Raw genomic sequence first — 19,137 nt, 5'->3', positions numbered from 1 at the left:
CAACACATGCCACAAACAGTTCTTTTCACTGAGTCATGCCATACATTAAAAAGTTTTAAGTGTGTTCATCAATAGTACAAAGTATAAATAAAATGTGATATACTCATATAATGGATTAGTATACAGCAATAAAAAGAACCAACTACTGCTACACATAACAGGGATAAATCTCACAGGAAACAATGAGAAAAAGGAACTAGTCATAAAAGAATACATGCAGTATGATTCCATTTATGTGAAATTTAAGAGCAGAATACTCTATGGTGATAGACATGATAATAGTGGCTGTTTCTGGGGTAGGGTATTGCTTGGATAGATGCACAAAGGGTACCTTCCGGAAAGCTGGATTGTCCTATAGTGTAATCCAGGAGGTATTTATATGGTTGTATATGTGTGCATATGTGTGTTAAGTAAAAATTTGTTGGGGTTTGTGCACTTTTATATATGTAAGTTATTCCTCAATTAATATAATAAAAAGAAATAAATACAGTTACAGGCTTCTGAGAAAAAGAAACAGACAGGAAGGAAGGAAGGAAGGAAGGAAGGAAAGAAGGAAGGAAGGAAGGAAGGAAGGGAGGGAGGGAAGGAGGGAGGAGGGAGGGAGGGAGGTGGGGGGAGGAAAGAAGGAAAGAAAGAAAAAAGAAAATCTTTAATGATTCATTATTGTCCAAACTTCTTAATGTTTTGTAAGACCTTTCACAATATATCCATAACCTAATTTTTCAAATTAAAGTTCCACCACTTCCCTTACATAAAACTCTTCTCCATTCAGACTGACCTACTTGTGTTTGATTTTACTGAATAAAACTCACAGTATCTTACCTTCCTCATTTCCTCTTTCGGCCTCTTTTGCAATCACACCTCCCCCACCTAGAATGTTATTCTTTCTCCATCCAAATCTTAACCATACATGAAAATCTAATTCTGTTTCCTCATGACCCCTTTTCCTGATCACTTGTGGGTTGAACTGTGTCCCTCTAAAAGATATACTAAAGTCTTAACACGTGGTACCTGTGAATCACCTTCTTTGGAAATAGGGTCTTTGCAGATGTAATTAGTTAAGATGAGGTGACACTGGATTAGGGTGGAAACTAAATCCAGTAGCTAGTGTCCTTACAAGGAGGCCATGTAAAGATACAGAGACACACAGGGAGAAGAATACCATGTGAAAATGGACACAGAGATTGGAGTGTTGTACCCATCAGAAGCTAAGAAAGAGGCAAGCAAGGATTCTCTCCAAGAGCCTTTAGAGGGAAATCCGCACCACCTTGACTTTGGACTATAAAATGGTGAGAGAACAAACTTGTGTTGTTTTAAATCACCAGTTTATGATAATTTGTTATGGTAGCCCTAGAAAACTAATACACTACTCCTACCCATGATCACCCTCTTTTATTCCTTGAGTCCTACAGCTCCTAAATTCTAAACAAATCATTTGGCCCTTTGGTAGCCAGCCTCCCACATAGCCCACAGGGATGTTCACCTCATGGTATTGATGCCCTTGTGTATCTCCCTCCCTTTTTGATAGGACTGATGTATATTTCCAAGAGTATATTATGAAAATGATGCGTGGTTTCTGAGACCAGGTTATGAAAGACATTGCTGCATCTGCCCTGCTCTCTTGGACCATTCACTCTGGGAGAAACAAGATGCCATGTCATTAGTACACTCAGGAAGCCCTATGGAGACATACACATGGTAATCTCACCATTTATGAGAGTGAGCCAACTTGGAAACATATCCTCCAACCCCAGTCAAACCTTCGGATGCCTCTAACCTGGCTGAGACCTTGACTTCAACGTTATAAAAGTCTCTGAACCAAAACCACCTAGATAATCCACTCCTGAGTTCCAAACCCACAGAAACTATATGAGATAAGAAATACCTACTGTTTTAGGTCACTGGGTGATGGGGTAATTTTATCAGCAACAATAGATAAATAATACAACTCCTATTATCATAAACTAGCTCAATCTCTTAACTCTTTTGGGGAAGACCTTTACTCCTCCTAGACTGCAAACTCCTTGAGATCAGGCATCATTTCTTGTATTTCTTTGCATCCTCAACCATGCCCAATAATTATACACATAGATATAGATACATACATAAATATACATTATATATGCATATAGAGATATATAGATATAGGTAACTATAGATATCTCACATCATATATATGTAAATATGTGTGTATATGTATATGTGTATATTTCATACACCCACACACACACACGTGCTCAATAAACATGTGCATGGTTAATGAATAAAAGAGCACAGTGTATCCCATTAGATAAGCTTTCAAAATATTGCATTGAACCAACAGTCATTTAAAGATCAAGTTTATGGAAATTTCTGTCACAAGCAAATCACTTGACAAAAGCTGAATTTGAAGCCATTTTGAAGTCATTCTTTTTTCTCTCTCACCCAGTTCCCTGCCTCTCTGTTGTTGCTTGTTGGCTTCTGAAATGTAGGTCACCTCCAGTAGCATGACCTAATTAGGAGATGTAATTTAACAAGAAAAAAAATAAAATAAAAGAAACCCTCTGAGATAGCAGAATTGAAACAAAGAAAAGTGGTTCTTTCATTTTATGTTTTTGGCAATACCTTCCCTACTAAAGTTATCCCCTTTCCACCCCCAAGCAACACAATTTGTAAAGCACAAAGAAGAAAGGTAGAAATGAGTTTGGGAGCAGCTGGAAATGATGAATTTATAATGACCACAGAAGGAGTAAGAGTAAGCTTTACTTCACTGATGTGGCTCTGTGGGGCTGCTTCCTGGCAGCACCATGAGTGAGACTTTGGAGGAAGAAGTACTGATGATGCTGATAGGAAGCACCATGAACTCTCAAGATGGAGAGACATTATGGCTCATCTTATCCAATCCCTCGGGAAATGCCGTGACACCTGTTGTGTTTGTAACACAATAAAACTTCGTATACAAAGCATCGAAACAATAGTGGGTTTTTTTCTTCATACATTTGGCACTCTTATTTTAGAAAAGAGAAAAATGGTAAGTAAGCTAAGCAGATTTTAAGGGTTCATTACCAAATTAACTTCCAGGGGATGTCATTGGGCCAGGTTGGATTCAATCCATCTCCCTCACCTCTTCTTCTCAGAGGCATGATGCTGGGTTCCTGTAAAATGCTTAAGTGCTTTCTGAATCTCCCCAGAAACACTTAGCTACACTGATCATAATTGAATGCATTATTAATTCCTTCTTTGAAAACTGATATTCCACGTTTGTCATTAGATGATTCCATTTATCTATCTACCAAAGCTCAAAAGCCCACTATGTGTATAACCTACCTGATGGCTGACATTTATTAAGGTGAAAACAATTATTCCCATTTTACAGAAGTACAGGAAGGTTAAGTAACTTACCTAAAGTCAGACAGTGAATAAAAGGTGACGCCAAGAAGCAAACCCAGGCAGTCTGACTGTAGAAGCTGTGCTCTTAATTCCCTACATTACTTTAAATTAACTATAAAACTATATTTTTCATCTACTTGGGATCAATGGGCATTTATTGCACAGGCAGCAATCTAGTTCTCTCTGCAAGTACCTTCCCAATTGCAGGAAAGTACCCCAGCCATTTTTAGCCTTCTGGGGTAAGAACAAATTGCAAACACCTGACCTCAGCATTTGGCCATAAAAAAGAATGAGGTATTGGGGCTTCCCTGGTGGCGCAGTGGTTGAGAGTCCGCCTGCTGATGGAGGGGACGCGGGTTCGTGCCCAGATCCGGGAAGATCCCACATGCCACGGAGCAGCTGGGACCGTGAGCCATGGCCACTGAGCCTGCGTGTCTGGAGCCTGTGCTCCGCAACGGGAGAGGCCACAACAGTGAGAGGCCCACATACCGCAAAAAAAAAAAAAAAAAAAAGAATGAGGTATTGATACATCCTACAACATGGATGAACCTTAAAAACATTAGGCTAAATGAAAAAAGCCAATCACAGAAAACCATATACTATATAATTCCATTTATATGAAATGTCCAGAATAGGCAAATCTCTAATGATAGAAAGTAGATTAGTGGTTGGTTAGGGCTAGGGAGAATGGGGACATTGTGCAGGGGCCGGTGGTTGGGAGCAGTGATAGCTAAAGGATATGGAATTTCTTTTTGAGGTGATGAAAATATTCTGAAATTGACTGTAGTGATGTTTGTACATACCTGTGGATACACTAAAAAATGTACTTTATTGGGTAAATTCTATGGTATGTAAACTATATCTCAATAAAGCTGTTATAAAAAAAAAAGACTGAGTAACAGTCTACAACATATCCAACCAGTACTCCTCAAAACTGTCAAGGCCACCAAATACAAGAAAAGTCTGAGAAACTGTCACAAAGCAGGAGAGGCTAAAGAGACATATGTGGTATCCTATATGGGATTCTGGAACAGGAATGACACAATATGGGAAAAACTTTCTACAGAAAGTATGCAGTGTAATTAATAGTAATGTAATGTGCCAATGCTGGTTCTTTATTTGGAATCAGTATAATCATGCAAGACGTTAGCAACAGGTAGGGGACTTCCAGGAAGATGGCGGAAGAGTAAGACGCGGAAATCACCTTCCTCCCCACAGATACACCAGAAATACATCTACACGTGGAACAACTCCTACAGAACACCTACTGAACGCTGGCAGAAGACCTCAGACCTCCCCAAAGGCAAGAAAGTCCCCACGCACCTGGGTAGGGCAAAAGAAAAAAGAATAAACAGGGCAAAAGAAAAAAGAATAAACAGAGACAAAAGGATAGGGACGGTACTTGCACCAGTGGGAGGGAGCTGTGAAGGAGGAAAGGTTTCCACACACTAGGAAGCCCCTTCGTGGGCAGAGACTGCGGGTGGCGGAGGGGGGAAGCTTTGGAGCCGCGGAGGAGAACGCAGCAACAGGGGTGTGGAGGGCAAAGCGGAGAGATTCCCGCACAGAGGATCAGGGCCAACCGGCACTCACCAGCCCGAGAAGGTTGTCTGCTCACCCGCCGGGGCGGGCGGGGCTGGGAGCTGAGGCTCGGGCTTCGGTCGGAGCGCAGGGAGAGGACTGGGGTTGGCGGCGTGAACACAGCCTGCAGGGGATTAGTGCGCCACAGCTGGCCGGGAGGGAGTCTGGGGAAAAGTCTGGACCTGCCGAAGAGGCAAGAGACTTTTTCTTCCCTCTTTGTTTCCTGGTGCGCGAGGAGAGGGGATTGGGAGTGCAGCTTAAAGTAGCTCCAGAGATGGGCGTGAGCTGCGGCTAAAAGCGCGGGCCCCAGAGACGGGCATGAGACGCTAAGGCTGCTGCTGCCGCCACCAAGAAGCCTGCGTGTGAGCACAGGTCACTCTCCACACCCCGCTTCCGGGGAGCCTGTGCAGCCCGCCACTGCCAGGGTCCCGGGATCCAGGGACAACTCCCCCGGGAGAACGCACGGCGCGCCTCGGGCTGCTGCAGCGTCATGCCGGCCTCTGCCGCCGCGGGCTCGCCCCCCACTCCGTGCCCCTCCCTCCCCCCGGCCTGAGTGAGCCAGAGTCCCCGAAGCAGCGGCTCCTTTAACCCCGTCCTGTCTGAGTGAAGAACAGACGCCCTCAGGCGACCTACACACAGAGGCGGGGCCAAATCCAGAGCTGAGCCCCTGGGAGCTGTGAGAACAAAGAAGAGAAAGGGAAATCTCTCCCAGCAGCCTCAGAAGCAGCGGATTAAAACTCCACAATCAAATTGATGTACCATGCATCTGTGGGATACATGAATAGACAATGAATCATCCCAAATTGAGGAAGTGGACTTTGAGAGCAAGATTTATGATTTTCTCCCCTTTTCCTCTTTTGTGAGTGTGTATATGTATGCTTATGTGTGAGATTTTGTCTGTATAGCTTTGCTTCCACCATTTGTCCTAGGGTTCTATCCGTCCGTTTTTTAATTTTTTTCTTTTTTTTCCTCTTAATAATTTTTTTTTATTTTAATAACTTTATTATATCTTATCTTACTTTATTTTACTTTATCTTCTTTCTTTTTTTCCTTCCTTCCTTCCTTCCTCCCTCCCTCCCTCCCTCCCTCCTTTCTTCCCTCCTTTCTTTCTTTCTCTTTCTTTCTTTCTTTCTTTCTTTCTTTCTTTCTTTCTTTCTTTCTTTCTTTCTTTCTTTCTTCTTCTACTAATTCTTTCTTTCTACTTTTTCTCCCTTTTTATTCTGAGCAGTGTGGACGAAAGGCTCTTGGTGCTGCAGCCAGGAGTCAGTGCTGTTCCTCTGAGGTGGGAGAGCCAACTTCAGGACACTGGTCCACAAGAGACCTCCCAGCTCCACATAATATCAAATGGCGAAAATCTCCCAGAGATCTCCATCTCAACACCAGCACCCAGCTTCACTCAATGACCAGCAAGCTACAGTGCTGGACATCCTATGCCAAACAACTAGCAAGACAGGAACACAACCCCACCCATTAGCAGAGAGGCTGCCTAAAATCATAATATGTCCACAGACACCCCAAAACACACCACCAGACGTGGACCTGCCCACCAGAAAGACAAGATCCAGCCTCATCCACCAGAACACAGGCACTAGTCCCCTCCACCAGGAAGCCTACACAACCCACTGAACCAACCTTAGCCACTGGGGACAGACACCAAAAACAATGGGAACTACGAACCTGCAGACTGCAAAAAGGAGACCCCAAACACAGTAAGATAAGCAAAATGAGAAGACAGAAAAACACACAGCAGATGAAGGAGCAAGATAAAAACCCACCAGACCTAACAAATGAAGAGGAAATAGGCAGTCTACCTGAAAAAGAATTCAGAATAATGATAGTAAAGATGATCCAAAATCTTGGAAAAAGAATAAGACAAAATGCAAGAAACATTTAACAAGGACCTAGAAGAACTAAAGATGAAACAAACAACGATGAATAACACAATAAATGAAATGAAAAATACTCTAGATGGGATCAATAGCAGAATAACTGAGGCAGAAGAACAGATAAGTGACCTGGAAGATAAAATAGTGGAAATAGCTACTGCAGAGCAGAATAAAGAAAAAAGAATGAAAGGAACTGAGGACAGTCTCAGAGATCTCTGGGACAACATTAAACACACCAACATTTGAATTATAGGGGTTCCAGAAGAAGAGAAAAAGAAAGGGACTGAGAAAATATTTGAAGAGATTATAGTTGAAAACTTCCCTAATATGGGAAAGGAAATAGTTAATCAAGTCCAGGAAGCACAGAGAGTCCCATACAGGATAAATCCAAGGAGAAATACGCCAAGACACATATTAATAAAACTGTCAAAAATTAAATACAAAAAAAACATATTAAAAGCAGCACGGGAAAAACAACAAATAACACACAAGGGAATCCCCATAAGATTAACAGCTGATCTTTCAGCAGAAACTCTGCAAGCCAGAAGGGACTGGCAGGACATATTTAAAGTGATGAAGGAGAAAAACCTGCAACCAAGATTACTCTACCCAGCAAGGATCTCATTCAGATTCAATGGAGAAATTAAAACCTTTACAGACAAGCAAAAGCTGAGAGAGTTCAGCACTACCAAACCAGCTTTACAACAACTGCTAAAGGAACTTCTCTAGGCAAGAAACACAAGAGAAGGAAAAGACCTACAATAACGAACCCAAAACAATTAAGAAAATGGGAATAGGAACATACATATCGATAATTACCTTAAATGTAAATGGACTAAATGCTCCCACCAAAAGACACAGATTGGCTGAATGGATACAAAAACAAGACCCATATGTTTGCTGTCTACAAGAGACCCACTTCAGACCTAGAGACACATACAGACTGAAAGTAAGGGGATAGAAAATGATATTTCATGCAAATGGAAACCAAAAGAAAGCTGGAGTAGCAATTCTCATATCAGACAAAATAGACTTTATAATAAAGACTATTGGAAGAGACAAAGAAGGACACTACATAATGATCAAGGGATCGATCCAAGAAGAAGATATAACAATTGTAAATATTTATGCGCCCAACATAGGAGCACCTTAATACATAAGGCAAATACTAACAGCCATAAAAGGGGAAATCGACAGTAACACATTCATAGTAGGGGACTTTAACACCCCACTTTCACCAATGGACAGATCATCCAAAATGAAAATGAATAAGGAAACACAAGCTTTAAATGATACATTAAACAAGATGGACTTAATTGATATTTATACAACATTCCATCCAAAAACAACGGAATACACATTTTTCTCAAGTGCTCATGGAACATTCTCCAGGATAGATCATATCTTGGGTCACAAATCAAGCCTTGGTAAATTTAAGAAAATTGAAATTGTATCAAGTATCTTTTCTGACCACAACGCTATGAGACTAGATATCAATTACAGGAAAAGATATGTAAAAAATACAAACACATGGAGGCTAAACAATACACTACTTAATAACAAAATGATCACTGAAGAAATCAAAGAGGAAATAAAAAAATACCTAGAAACAAATGCCAATGGAGACATGACAACCCAAATTCTATGGGATGCAGCAAAAGCAGTTCTAAGAGGGAAGTTTATAGCAATACAATCCTACCTTAAGAAACAGGAAACATCTCGAATAAACAAGCTAACCTTGCACCTAAAGCAATTAGAGAAAGAACAAAAAAGCCCCAAAGTTAGCAGAAGGAAAGAAATCATAAAAATCAGATCAGAAATAAATGAAAAAGAAATGAAGGAAACGATAGCACAGATCAATAAAACTAAAAGCTGGTTTTTTGAGAAGATAAGCAACAGGTAAAACTGGATGAAGGGGGGCTCCCCTGGTGGCGCAGTGGTTGAGAGTCTGCCTGCCGATGCAGGGGACGCGGGTTCGTGCTCCGGTCCGGGAAGATCCCACATGCCGCGGAGCGGCTGGGCCCGTAAGCCATGGCCGCTGGGCCTACACGTCCAGAGCCTGTGCTCCACAGCGGGAGAGGCCATAGCAGTGAGAGGCCCACATAACAAAAAAAAAAAAAAACAAAACTGGATGAGGGGTATATAGGAACTCTCTGTACTATCTTTGCAATTTTTCTGTAAATCTAAAAATATTTTAAAATAAAATATTTATTTACATTTTAAAAAAGAATTACTACCCTAGATCAGTGTCTCCCAACTTCTCAATTCTAGGAATTAGCTTAAGATGACAGAATTTACTATGACCCTTCTTTGTGGAGAGATCAATGAAAAATAATGCTTTTTAGGGGGAGAATCCTGTTGGGAAGGACAGGGGGAGGAGGCATCACACTATTGGACATCCTTAAAAAGGGAAGAAGTAGAAAACAATGTGGCAAAGTTTGGTAGCTAATTCTGGTGGCCAAACAAATACCCACAAATACTAGTAGATTAGAGGAGAATGACTTGAGAAGAGGGAGGGGAAGAGTTTCAAGGTGAAGGGGACCAGGTAGGGATGTTGGATAGGATCTTCCCTAAACAATCTCTGTGCAGGAAAGGCTAAACGTACAAAGAAAGCACAGGCCCCTTAACATTCCTCTGAAGGTCTCAACTTGTCATTTTTCTCTCCACCAGACAATTCTTCACAAGTGTCCACTCCTCACAAAGCAGGAGAGGAGAGGCCGACAACCACAGACATCTTTTCTCCTGATATTTCTCGTTGGGTTAGTGTCCCTGCCGGTCACACGTACTTTGGGAAATATTTTAGGACACAGTCTTATAAGAATATCTTACAAACATAGACTCCATTGCCAAAACAAGCAAATGTTCAGAATGTAGGACTCTAATAAAAATAACAAGACAAGAATATGATGAGACTATAGAAAGGAAATCACTTGAAAGACATTTTATTGGACATATGCTCTAAATTGTGTCCTCAGTCAGGAGTTGGGGATGAGAGACAAAAGCACTTGCTACTGTCCACTGAGAAACTCCCAGTCAAGGTGAATGTGTATGTGAGATGTGTATGTGAGGTAAGGCAGGCAAGAAAGGATGCAAGAGGGAGGAGACAGGGGGATGTATGTATATGTACAGCTGATTCACTATGTTATAAAGCAGAAACTAACATACCATTGTAAAGCAATTATACTCCAATAAAGATGTTAAAAAAATATTTTAGGCTTTAGGGAAAAAAAAGCAAGAAAGATAAAGGGGGGAAAGGCCACAGTACAAGGCCAAAAGGCTAAAAATATAGATCTAAGCCAACCTCTCATCTCTCTTGCAGAAACTCAGCTCATAAAAACAAACCCCCTACCCACAGGAGTACTGAATGTAGAGGAAACATGGGAAGCAATAAATGCTAGCTAACACTCATTGAGCGTTTACTGTTCACCTGTCAGAGCCATGCCAGGAACTTGACGGGCATCAGGTCGCCGCATCTCACAGCTTCTCAGGGAGCTACTTTTTTAATCCCCATTTCCCAAACTGTGAAATTATGACGTAAAGAGGTTAAGTGACTTGCCTGAGGACACACAGGTAGCAAATACTGAAACCTAGGAAGTTTTCTCCATATCCACGTGCTTAAACTCTCCAGGACTGCCTGGGCTAAAATAAACAGATGATTTCCTTGTTTTAAAGTAAAACATTGCACGGGAATGAAAAAAAGAAAAAAAAAGATCTAAGTCCTCCATCCTGAAATCCACCCTTAAAACCAGGGTCAGCCTCAGATGATGAAGGAAGACAGAAGCAGGAGGAAAAAAGAAGTGGTAAATGCACAAGGGTTAGCCACACTCCGGGGAGGCACGGCTCTTCTACAAGAGGAAGGAGGAAGCAGCCTTCACTTTGAGTTAGCACTTCCCGGGCCAAATATTGATCCGGTGAGACAGTGACACAGCAGAATGAGTTAAGAAACGTGTACTCAGAGTCATTATTGCCTCAGAATAACATACGCACCCAGCTAGTGGGCATCTGAAGGGCAGGTAGGGGTGGGGAGTGCATAGAAACAGTTTCCCAGGGATAGTAAAAGAGGGGAGAGATGCCTGTTGAACAATCGCAAGGAATCAGAGCAGTCTTTGTTAGAGCTGGAGATCAAGACTCCTTTGGGCATAAGTCCCTTAGCTGCATCACTGCGTGGATCTCCCGGTTAGGGACATATATGAATGTTTAGAGGTTTTGAACATATTATACACAATATGCAGAAACAGACCCATTTACAGGAATGCGTGGAATTGTCTTGGCCATATTTCTGGTGCCAGAAGGTAATATAATCAAAGTAGGAGTTAGTGTAGCACCTGAGACACATTCCAAGAGCTATCTTTCAGTTTGGTGTCACCCAGACATTTGGGGATAAGGGGGCGCTTTTCTATCCATGTACTCAACTTCCAGACCTCAATTCTCTCCATCTTATCCCATTGTCCCCATTCTAAGATCAAAATTGGCTCTTATTTGTCACTTTTGCCGTTGTTGATGTGGCTTCATATAACTTAATCTGAATATATGAATTTTAAGAAATTATATATGAGGTGTGAATATCTTGGCATGGAGGGAATCCACTTGAAGAATCCTTTTATAAAGTCACATTTGCTTACATTTGCCAGTAAGAACTTCATGATAAATTTTCTTTCTTAAAGTCCTCCCTAGCATATCCATTATACACTCTGAATCAGAAAAATATGACTTCGAAGAAGCACATATGTTGTGTAAATTGTGAGCCACACCATTGTGGAGGTGGGATATGGGGGGAAGTGCGATTGGAAGCTGTTCAGGGAAGACATTATCTGGGGATCTAGTTACTGCTGTGGATTATAATTAATACCGACAGTCCTCAGCTTATACCAGTTGCTAATGCTGAGTTCAGTTTTCAGTGGGAAAAGCACAGAACATTAGTGCTGGAGAGAAAACTAGGAAACATTTTATCTGCCTCTCTCACTTTACAGATGAAGAATCCAAAATCCAAAACGTTCAGTAGCTTACTGAAGATCATATGAAACTGCAAGTTTGGTAAACATCCCAAACGTTATAAACATTATAACATCACAAACATTATTAAATTTGGGCTTAGCCTATAAGCCCCAATCTACTGAGGACATGAAGTGGTTACAATAATTTCCTTCATTCTCAGCTACAGTCATGAAGGACATTAAATACTGTTACCCAGAAAAAAATAGGGTGACAGCGGCTGGTACAGTTTCATGCGGGCTGAAGTTTATGAAACTTAGAAGCCCCTCTGAAAGAAAAACAGTGCTAAGCTACGAGTTCAAAACCAGGCACCAAAAAAACCTATTTACTTAGAATGAAGAAACAAAACGCAAAACACAAAATGAGTGGATAGATATCACGTACATCACAAATAGAAAAAAAAGTCATATTTTTATTAATTAACTTCCTGACGTGGCTCTATAATAATTTTTCCTCTATATTTTTGGCTGCTTGCTCTTTGATGACTTCTTCACATGACAGTGATTTTGTCATATCTTATCCTCTAGAGGAAATAGAAAGATAATTCAGTCTTTCTTCTAGCATGGTTGGTCAAAATTTGCCTTTTGTTATTGATACTTTAGAAAAGCTTCTTCAGTCCCAGAAGTGATTACTGGTATTGTCACAGAAACTGTTAGGATGGTTGTCAAATCTGGGGAAATCTTCATCGTGTCTTTCAGACATATGAGATTTAAGATTTGGAAGAACTTTCCACAGACTAGCTTCTGGCCCTGCACATCTGAAATATTTTTACTCTCTGTATACACAGGTACTCCCAGTCCTAGGCACCTTATTGGGATACTATCAGAAACACCCCAGGCTAGAGGGAATCCATACTTTACAGGCTACACTCTGCTCCTCCACTCTTTCTGTCCCTCTACACATGGCAAGGCGTCTATGGGGTCAAAGAAACATGCATATGTATACTCAAAGCCCATGCCTCCCACTTCCTGATCTTGCTACATGTATATGGCATCCTGGAATTTCTTGTTCAGACGGGGCCGACCTAGGCCTCTTCCTCTGTCCGTCCTCCCAAGGGCAGACTGTACCCTGGTGTAAATATTCCCAGGCCAACCTCAGCGCCATGGACAGAGCTCATGCAAATGAGGGACTCTAAACCTTAAACTTCGCCCGCTTTGTGGCAAATGTACCTCTACGTGGCATCCAGAGTCTCTGTGATAGCACCTTTCGTCTTGGCCCCAAGCCAGTGTGGAAGCTACTCGACCCACCAAAAGTACAGTCTATAAAAACCTCACCTCAGCATGGCAACCATGCAGGGGAAGCAGATAGAGAAAGTTCAGAGAGATAGAAATGTACATGGCTCTGAACACTGAAGTCTTCCTGGGTAACAATGTGAAAGCGGACATCTTGCCTGTCTACCCTCCCGAACTGCCATGGCCCCATCTTGGCATCCCTCAGAGGGCAGCCCCATTGCCCTGTGGTGCCTGCATTATCCCCATTTGGCAGAAGCTGGGCAACTTTTCCTTAAACCTATAACCCTTTCCCAGTCTCTTCCTCCTCCTTAAGCCCGTAAGATAACACATCGGGTACAAATCTCTCCTCGACCCCTCAGCAGCTCAGGACACTGGCAAGATGAACCCTCTGGCCACAGTTAATGGATAGCACACCTCCTCTCCCTTCATGGATAATGCACTGAAGTAAGAGAGGGGAAGGAGTGTGGGAAAGCAGTGGTCAAGGAGGACTATCCACCCTCGTCTAAAGTAAAAAGACTTTTTTTTTTTTTTTTTTTTGCGGAACACGGGCCTGTCACTGTTGTGGCCTCTCCCGTTGCGGAGCACAGGCTCCGGACGCGCAGGCTCAGCGGCCATGGCGCACGGGGCCCAGCCGCTCCGCGGCACGTGGGATCCTCCCGGACCGGGGCACGAACCCGTGCCCCCTGCATCGGCAGGAGGACTCTCAACCACTGCGCCACCAGGGAAGCCCTAAAAAGACTTTTTAAGACAAAGCTGATCCTTTGCGGGGGTGGGAGGGCGGGAAAGGCTCCCCTGCCTTGAGTATTGGTTGCCCAAGCAGCCACCCTCTTGCTTTCCTTCCCTTCTAATCCTTTGGCCCCTGTGACCATGCTTCCGTCCTACCACCACCCCATCTAATCCTCCTTATGACGTGACCTGGGCACCCCTCGGCAAACCACAAAGGGGTGTACGGCTTTTTCCAGCTTACGCCCCTTGGTGCCTCACACACGTCTCCACCTGGTGACTTCAGGACCTCTAGCTCTTTCTCCTGACGCTCTGAGATCCAACTTTTGGGCACTGTTATTCACATTCAGGTGTATGAGATTAATAGCATCCCCTGTCTTAAGATGTGTCTTTAAATAGACGACGAAGTCTTAAGCAAAACATTCAAAGTCAACGAGCTTTAATAAAATGTCTAATATCTAGTTAGAAAAACTCCTAGGCATCTTAAAATAGAGTATTGCATTTAATTATCAGAGCCCCCTGTAATGGAAAGAAATAAAGAAACCACAAGCTTTGGGGGTAATTTAGCCAGGTGAGGGGGGATTTGGGAGGGGGCTGGGTGTCTTGTTGCAAAGGTCAGAAGAGGAGGGGACAAGCTGTCACTGGCCTGGATTCTGGCTGGCTGGTTCCTGTCTTCACACACACACACACGCACACACGCACAGCACAAATGCCTTTGGGGGTTCGCAGGGGAGGGAGTTTACTGACATCTAGCCTAAGCCCAAGCCTCTCATTTCGCATTCCCTGCACCGTGAGGGGCCGCCAAGTGTGCGCAGGGGATTGGGAGGGGCATCTGGAAGGAGAAGGACAAATTTAAAAAGAAAGATTTACGAGGCCATGAAGATGTTTCTCCCAGACTCTGGAGTGCAGGAGTATGACTTATTTATTTTATTTTCATTTGTAACCAAAACCTTCCCCTGACTCCCATTGGCCCTAGCTGAGAGGGGAGAGAGGGCCAGCCCGTCAGGCGTTGATCACCGGGCCAACGGGAGACAGTGTGGCGTGATGCTGACGCAGCCCACTGACAAGCCAGAGAGAGGCCCAGGGGAGCAGCTCTGAGCCGAGCAGCCAGAGCCGGGCAGGTAGGGAGCTGACAGCTGGGGAATTGCTAAGACGCGCCGGGCTGACGGGGGCAGGCTGGTGAGACAGTGGACTCGGAGCAGGTGTGATTCTGCGATGCACAAACACTGTTGTTTACCAGCTTTCCTTGGCATCTGCTCTACCTCCTTGGCTCCATCAAGCTCACCATGTTTTCAATTTCCTCTCCCCTTTCCCCCAAACCTACATGATCACCCCATCAGTCCCCTCATCTCTATTCTGAAATGTTTGTCTCCCTCGCTCCTTTTGGGAGAAGAAAGGGAGCAGATGAATACACATTAATAACATCAAAATATCAATTAGTGGTCAGCTGAATAGGAACAGTCTCTGCTGGCCTCAAGGCAAACTATTGAATTGAGAGCTGCAGAGCCAGAAGAGAGAATAGGCTGGGGATTAAGGGGTGTCCACACAGGGGACTTGTGGGGCAAAGGCCCAAGGTTCGTGAGTTACTGAAGGCTTGAGGACTGCCTGATCCACAATTCCTGGAGGGAAGCATCCCAGGGAAAAGGGGAGCTGTGTCCCCAGGCTGGAGTTCTCTCTTAAGAAAATGGAAGTTGGGAGGCAAAGGGAGAGCCAAACTTCAAACCTATGGATAAGTCCTGAATCCTCCTCAGGACAGTGACCCCTCCATTTTCATTCCCACACCCATTTACTGAGGATCACAGAATCCCTTGCAAAGGCACCCCGTGTAGGAAAATCCATCATCCTTGCACACAAAACTAACAAAAACAAAACAAAACTTTACTAATCAGGCCGCACTTACCCATCTTGCCTGTGACTTTTCTGGATGATGTTCAAAGCAGTGTGAAACCCATGCTGACACCTCTCTTGTCACTGAACATAACCACCCAGTTCTCTTACACCAGACAAGGCAATATCATAATTTTCGCCTATTAAATGAATAGGACAGGCACTGCTGGTCTGATGCCTGGATTACTCAGACTGATTTGAACCACAGCTGATTCTCAGCAGCCCAAGGTCACAGGCTCCCTGCTCCCAAGGACCTGAAGGTCTCTGCCCCTCCACCTCACTATTGAATAAAAGGTTATATCATTCCCAATCTACAGATGGAACGGTCAAGTCCTGTTTGGCTGGCAGTGACTCCATGAGTCTGTCTTTTCATCTGCTGTAGGGGAAGGGGTCCCACTGGAGTCACGTTGCGGCATTGTCGGAGGGCCTCCTATCTGAGCTACCGTTATGAAGCTGGCTCCACTCTGTCAGAAATTGGGAGCCTCGGAGCTTAGCTTCTAGTCCCAACTCTGACAGCTGCTTCGTGTAGAAGAAGTCCTTAGGTCCAGGAGTCAGAAGGCCTGAGAATTACCACTTAGCAATCATGTTAATCATATCACTTAAAACCTTCCTGTGGTTTCCCACTGTCCTTATAAATCATAAGTCTTCTTCAGAACTCTGTATGCTCTGGTTATTGCTTATCTCTCTGACCTCATCCCACACCTCTCTCCCTCTCCCCCTTTACTTCCGAGACACACCAGCCTCTTTTCTGTTTCTGAAGTCACCCAGGCTTTGTTTATACTTTGTTGTCTTTGTACCTGTTGTCCCCTCTTGCCTATATTGTCCTAAAAGTACCTGGAGCCTACTAATCATTTGGTAGTCAACAAATACTGGATTACTCGATGGGCAGATTAAGCAGAAGTACAGGACAACAATAAAACAATAGCACCCCAAAAAAGGTTTTTGGGGGGAAATAATTTGAAATTTGATATGTTTTTTTAAAATCTAAGTAGTCAACCTGGGAAAGGTAAGACTCTTGCATCCGTTCATTAATTCATTCATTCAGCAGATATTGATGGTACTTACGTGCCATCTGTCTCCTCTAACTTACAATTTAAGTTCCATGAAGGCAGAGATCTTGTCTGTCTCAGACTCCATCAGCACACAGAAGGTGCTTGAGAAATGTCTGTTAAATAAATGAGTGAATTAATGAACAAATAGATGAATGTAATCTCAGACTAATCACTTAAACTTTCCAAGCCTCGGTTTTCTCACCTTTAAAGTATGACTAACACTAACATTCTTGTGTACTTCAAAGTATTGGAAGGAGTTGGAAACAAATACGTGTATGAGACCCAGTTTCCTAAAATACAGAGCCTGAGGCAGGGATTAAGTACCGGTGCTTTATTTGGAAGGTACAATCCCAGGGCATCCAGAGTGAAGGCAAAAGGAAACGAGACAAGAAGGATGGGAAGGAATGGAAAGATGATGAGTTACCACATTGACCAGTGCTTCATGTGAAGCCACAAAGGGTCACAACCAGTCATTTGACAGGCATATTCACAGGACCATGCAAGATATCTATGCAGAAACTATACCTCAAAGCAACCCATCAAGGAAAGATGAAACACTGACGAATATTTGCCCACTGAAGAATTTACTGTCCAATACTTCCAGATTGCCCCATCCCTCCACCCCTTGAAATCACCCAGGAAGCCTACTCCTATGTCCTTTAGTGCGATATTTCACCCAAGTCTGAAAGTGTCTGGAAGAGCCAGAGTCCCCAAGCCTGTGGCAAGTTGTCCACAGTGGTGAAATCCTACAGCCCCACAGCTTCAGGAGGGGCAGCTGTTTAGAACACGGAGCTGAGAGTCCAGGCCATGGGGTGAGTGAGGATGAGAGAATCCAATGAGGATGAAAAGATACACATAAGGTATTTCTGATATAGTATCTGAAAGGGATTTGAACACTATAAAGTCCCAAACAATGACAGATGCTGTTGTTTTCTCGGTCTTTTAAAAAAAAATTCAGGGCTTCCCTGGTGGCGCAGTGGTTGAGAGTCCACCTGCCGATGCGGGGTACACGGGTTCGTGCCCCGGTCCGGGAAGATCCCACATGCCGCAGAGCGGCTGAGCCCGTGAGCCACGGCCGCTGAGCCTGCGCGTTCAGAGCCTGTGCTCCGCAACGGGAGATGCCACAACAGTGAGAGGCCCGCGTACCGCAAAAAAAAAAAAAAAAAAATTCAAGTGTGTTTTCACCTCATAGTCTCTGCACTTGTATAAGTTTGATAAGCTTTCAACCAAACTGTGCAAATGAAAAGAAGTCTCTCCTGTTTGCCCTGTTACTGTTGAAACACCCCTCTCTGAAATAAGCCACTACATCTCCTCATAAAAATCCTTCTGCCCAAAATAGAAACATAAATGTGTTCTGTTAAAGTGGGCTTTTTTTCTTATTATGTTTAGTTTCTATTAGTGAAAGAAAACACAGCAAGTATGATCAATCCATATGGGAGATACTTTTCATGTAAACCTCTTGCCTCTTGATTCTCTCTCCATCACTCCTTTCTTACAACATCAGCTTCCTTGAGCCCATTCTTATGCTAGTATGTTGCCTACACTGTGATCAGTTTTAACAGACCTCCAAAATGCCTGTTAGCACACAGTCCATGTAATGGTCAGAACGGAAAGATTTCCTAACCTGAAATGCCTGCATTAGCAGTTACATAACTTGTTGACATGTAGCCCCTCATCAGGTTTTATCTACAAATCCAAGACCCTTACTATTTAGGGTCAGCCCGAACTGAGGTCAGCCCGAATTGAGGAGCCCTGTGTGTTTTGGATTTGGATTTTGTTCCAGAGCCCAGTAAAATGAAATTCCTTGCACATAGTAGGATGCATGCACGTGCGCACGCACACACATATCTTATTCATTAAACAAGTGACTTTATACATTTGTTGTGACAATTAAATGAGGCACAGAATGTGAGTCTCTTAGCCCAGGGCCCAGTAAACAAGAGATAAAGTTTAGCTTTGATAGTAATTTGAGGGTGCTATTAGCTCCCCACCTTGTGCTTCTAAATCAGGGGAAGGACATGCTTTTCTATCATGCCGTCTGCCTTCATTGGTTCAACCAGACCCAGGTTTACACATGTGTAATCCAGTGTAAAGCCTGTCTTTAAAAATCTGTGTAGCCACAGGGAATCTCACACTGGTCGTGGCATTTATGTTGCTCTGTGATACACTGTGTTTCTAAATGTGGTACTGTCAATTGATTCAACAGCATTTTATTGGACAATTTTACTGTTCTGGTGCCCCAAAGCTTTTTAAAGCAGGAACCAGTTTTTTAAATCAAATGGATAAAGTCGTTGCACTTGAAATAACAGCGGTACAAGTAATAGGGCCAGAAATTCCACTTGGGCTGTTTAATTATTTCCCTGGAAATTTTCCTAAAATTTAGGGGAAGAGCGACACCAACCTCCTAAGCCCTTTACC

General features: G+C 43.3%; 1 protein-coding gene across 1 annotated transcript in view; it reads right to left on the bottom strand.

Moving 5' to 3' along the window:
- LOC132522480 (uncharacterized) overlaps positions 1 to 19,137 on the bottom strand; it is a 288,307-nt gene that overhangs the window by 84,377 nt on the left and 184,793 nt on the right. Inside the window, exon 7 of the mRNA XM_060153173.1 lies at positions 16,758 to 16,832. Within this exon, the coding sequence (XP_060009156.1) occupies positions 16,758 to 16,832 (75 nt within the window). The remainder of the gene's footprint in view (positions 1 to 16,757; positions 16,833 to 19,137) is intronic.

Source organism: Lagenorhynchus albirostris, chromosome 6, assembly GCF_949774975.1.
Source record: "Lagenorhynchus albirostris chromosome 6, mLagAlb1.1, whole genome shotgun sequence".
Classification (NCBI taxonomy): domain Eukaryota; kingdom Metazoa; phylum Chordata; class Mammalia; order Artiodactyla; family Delphinidae; genus Lagenorhynchus; species Lagenorhynchus albirostris.
Note: the sequence above shows the minus strand (reverse complement) of the source record. Positions and strands in the feature narration are given on the sequence as shown.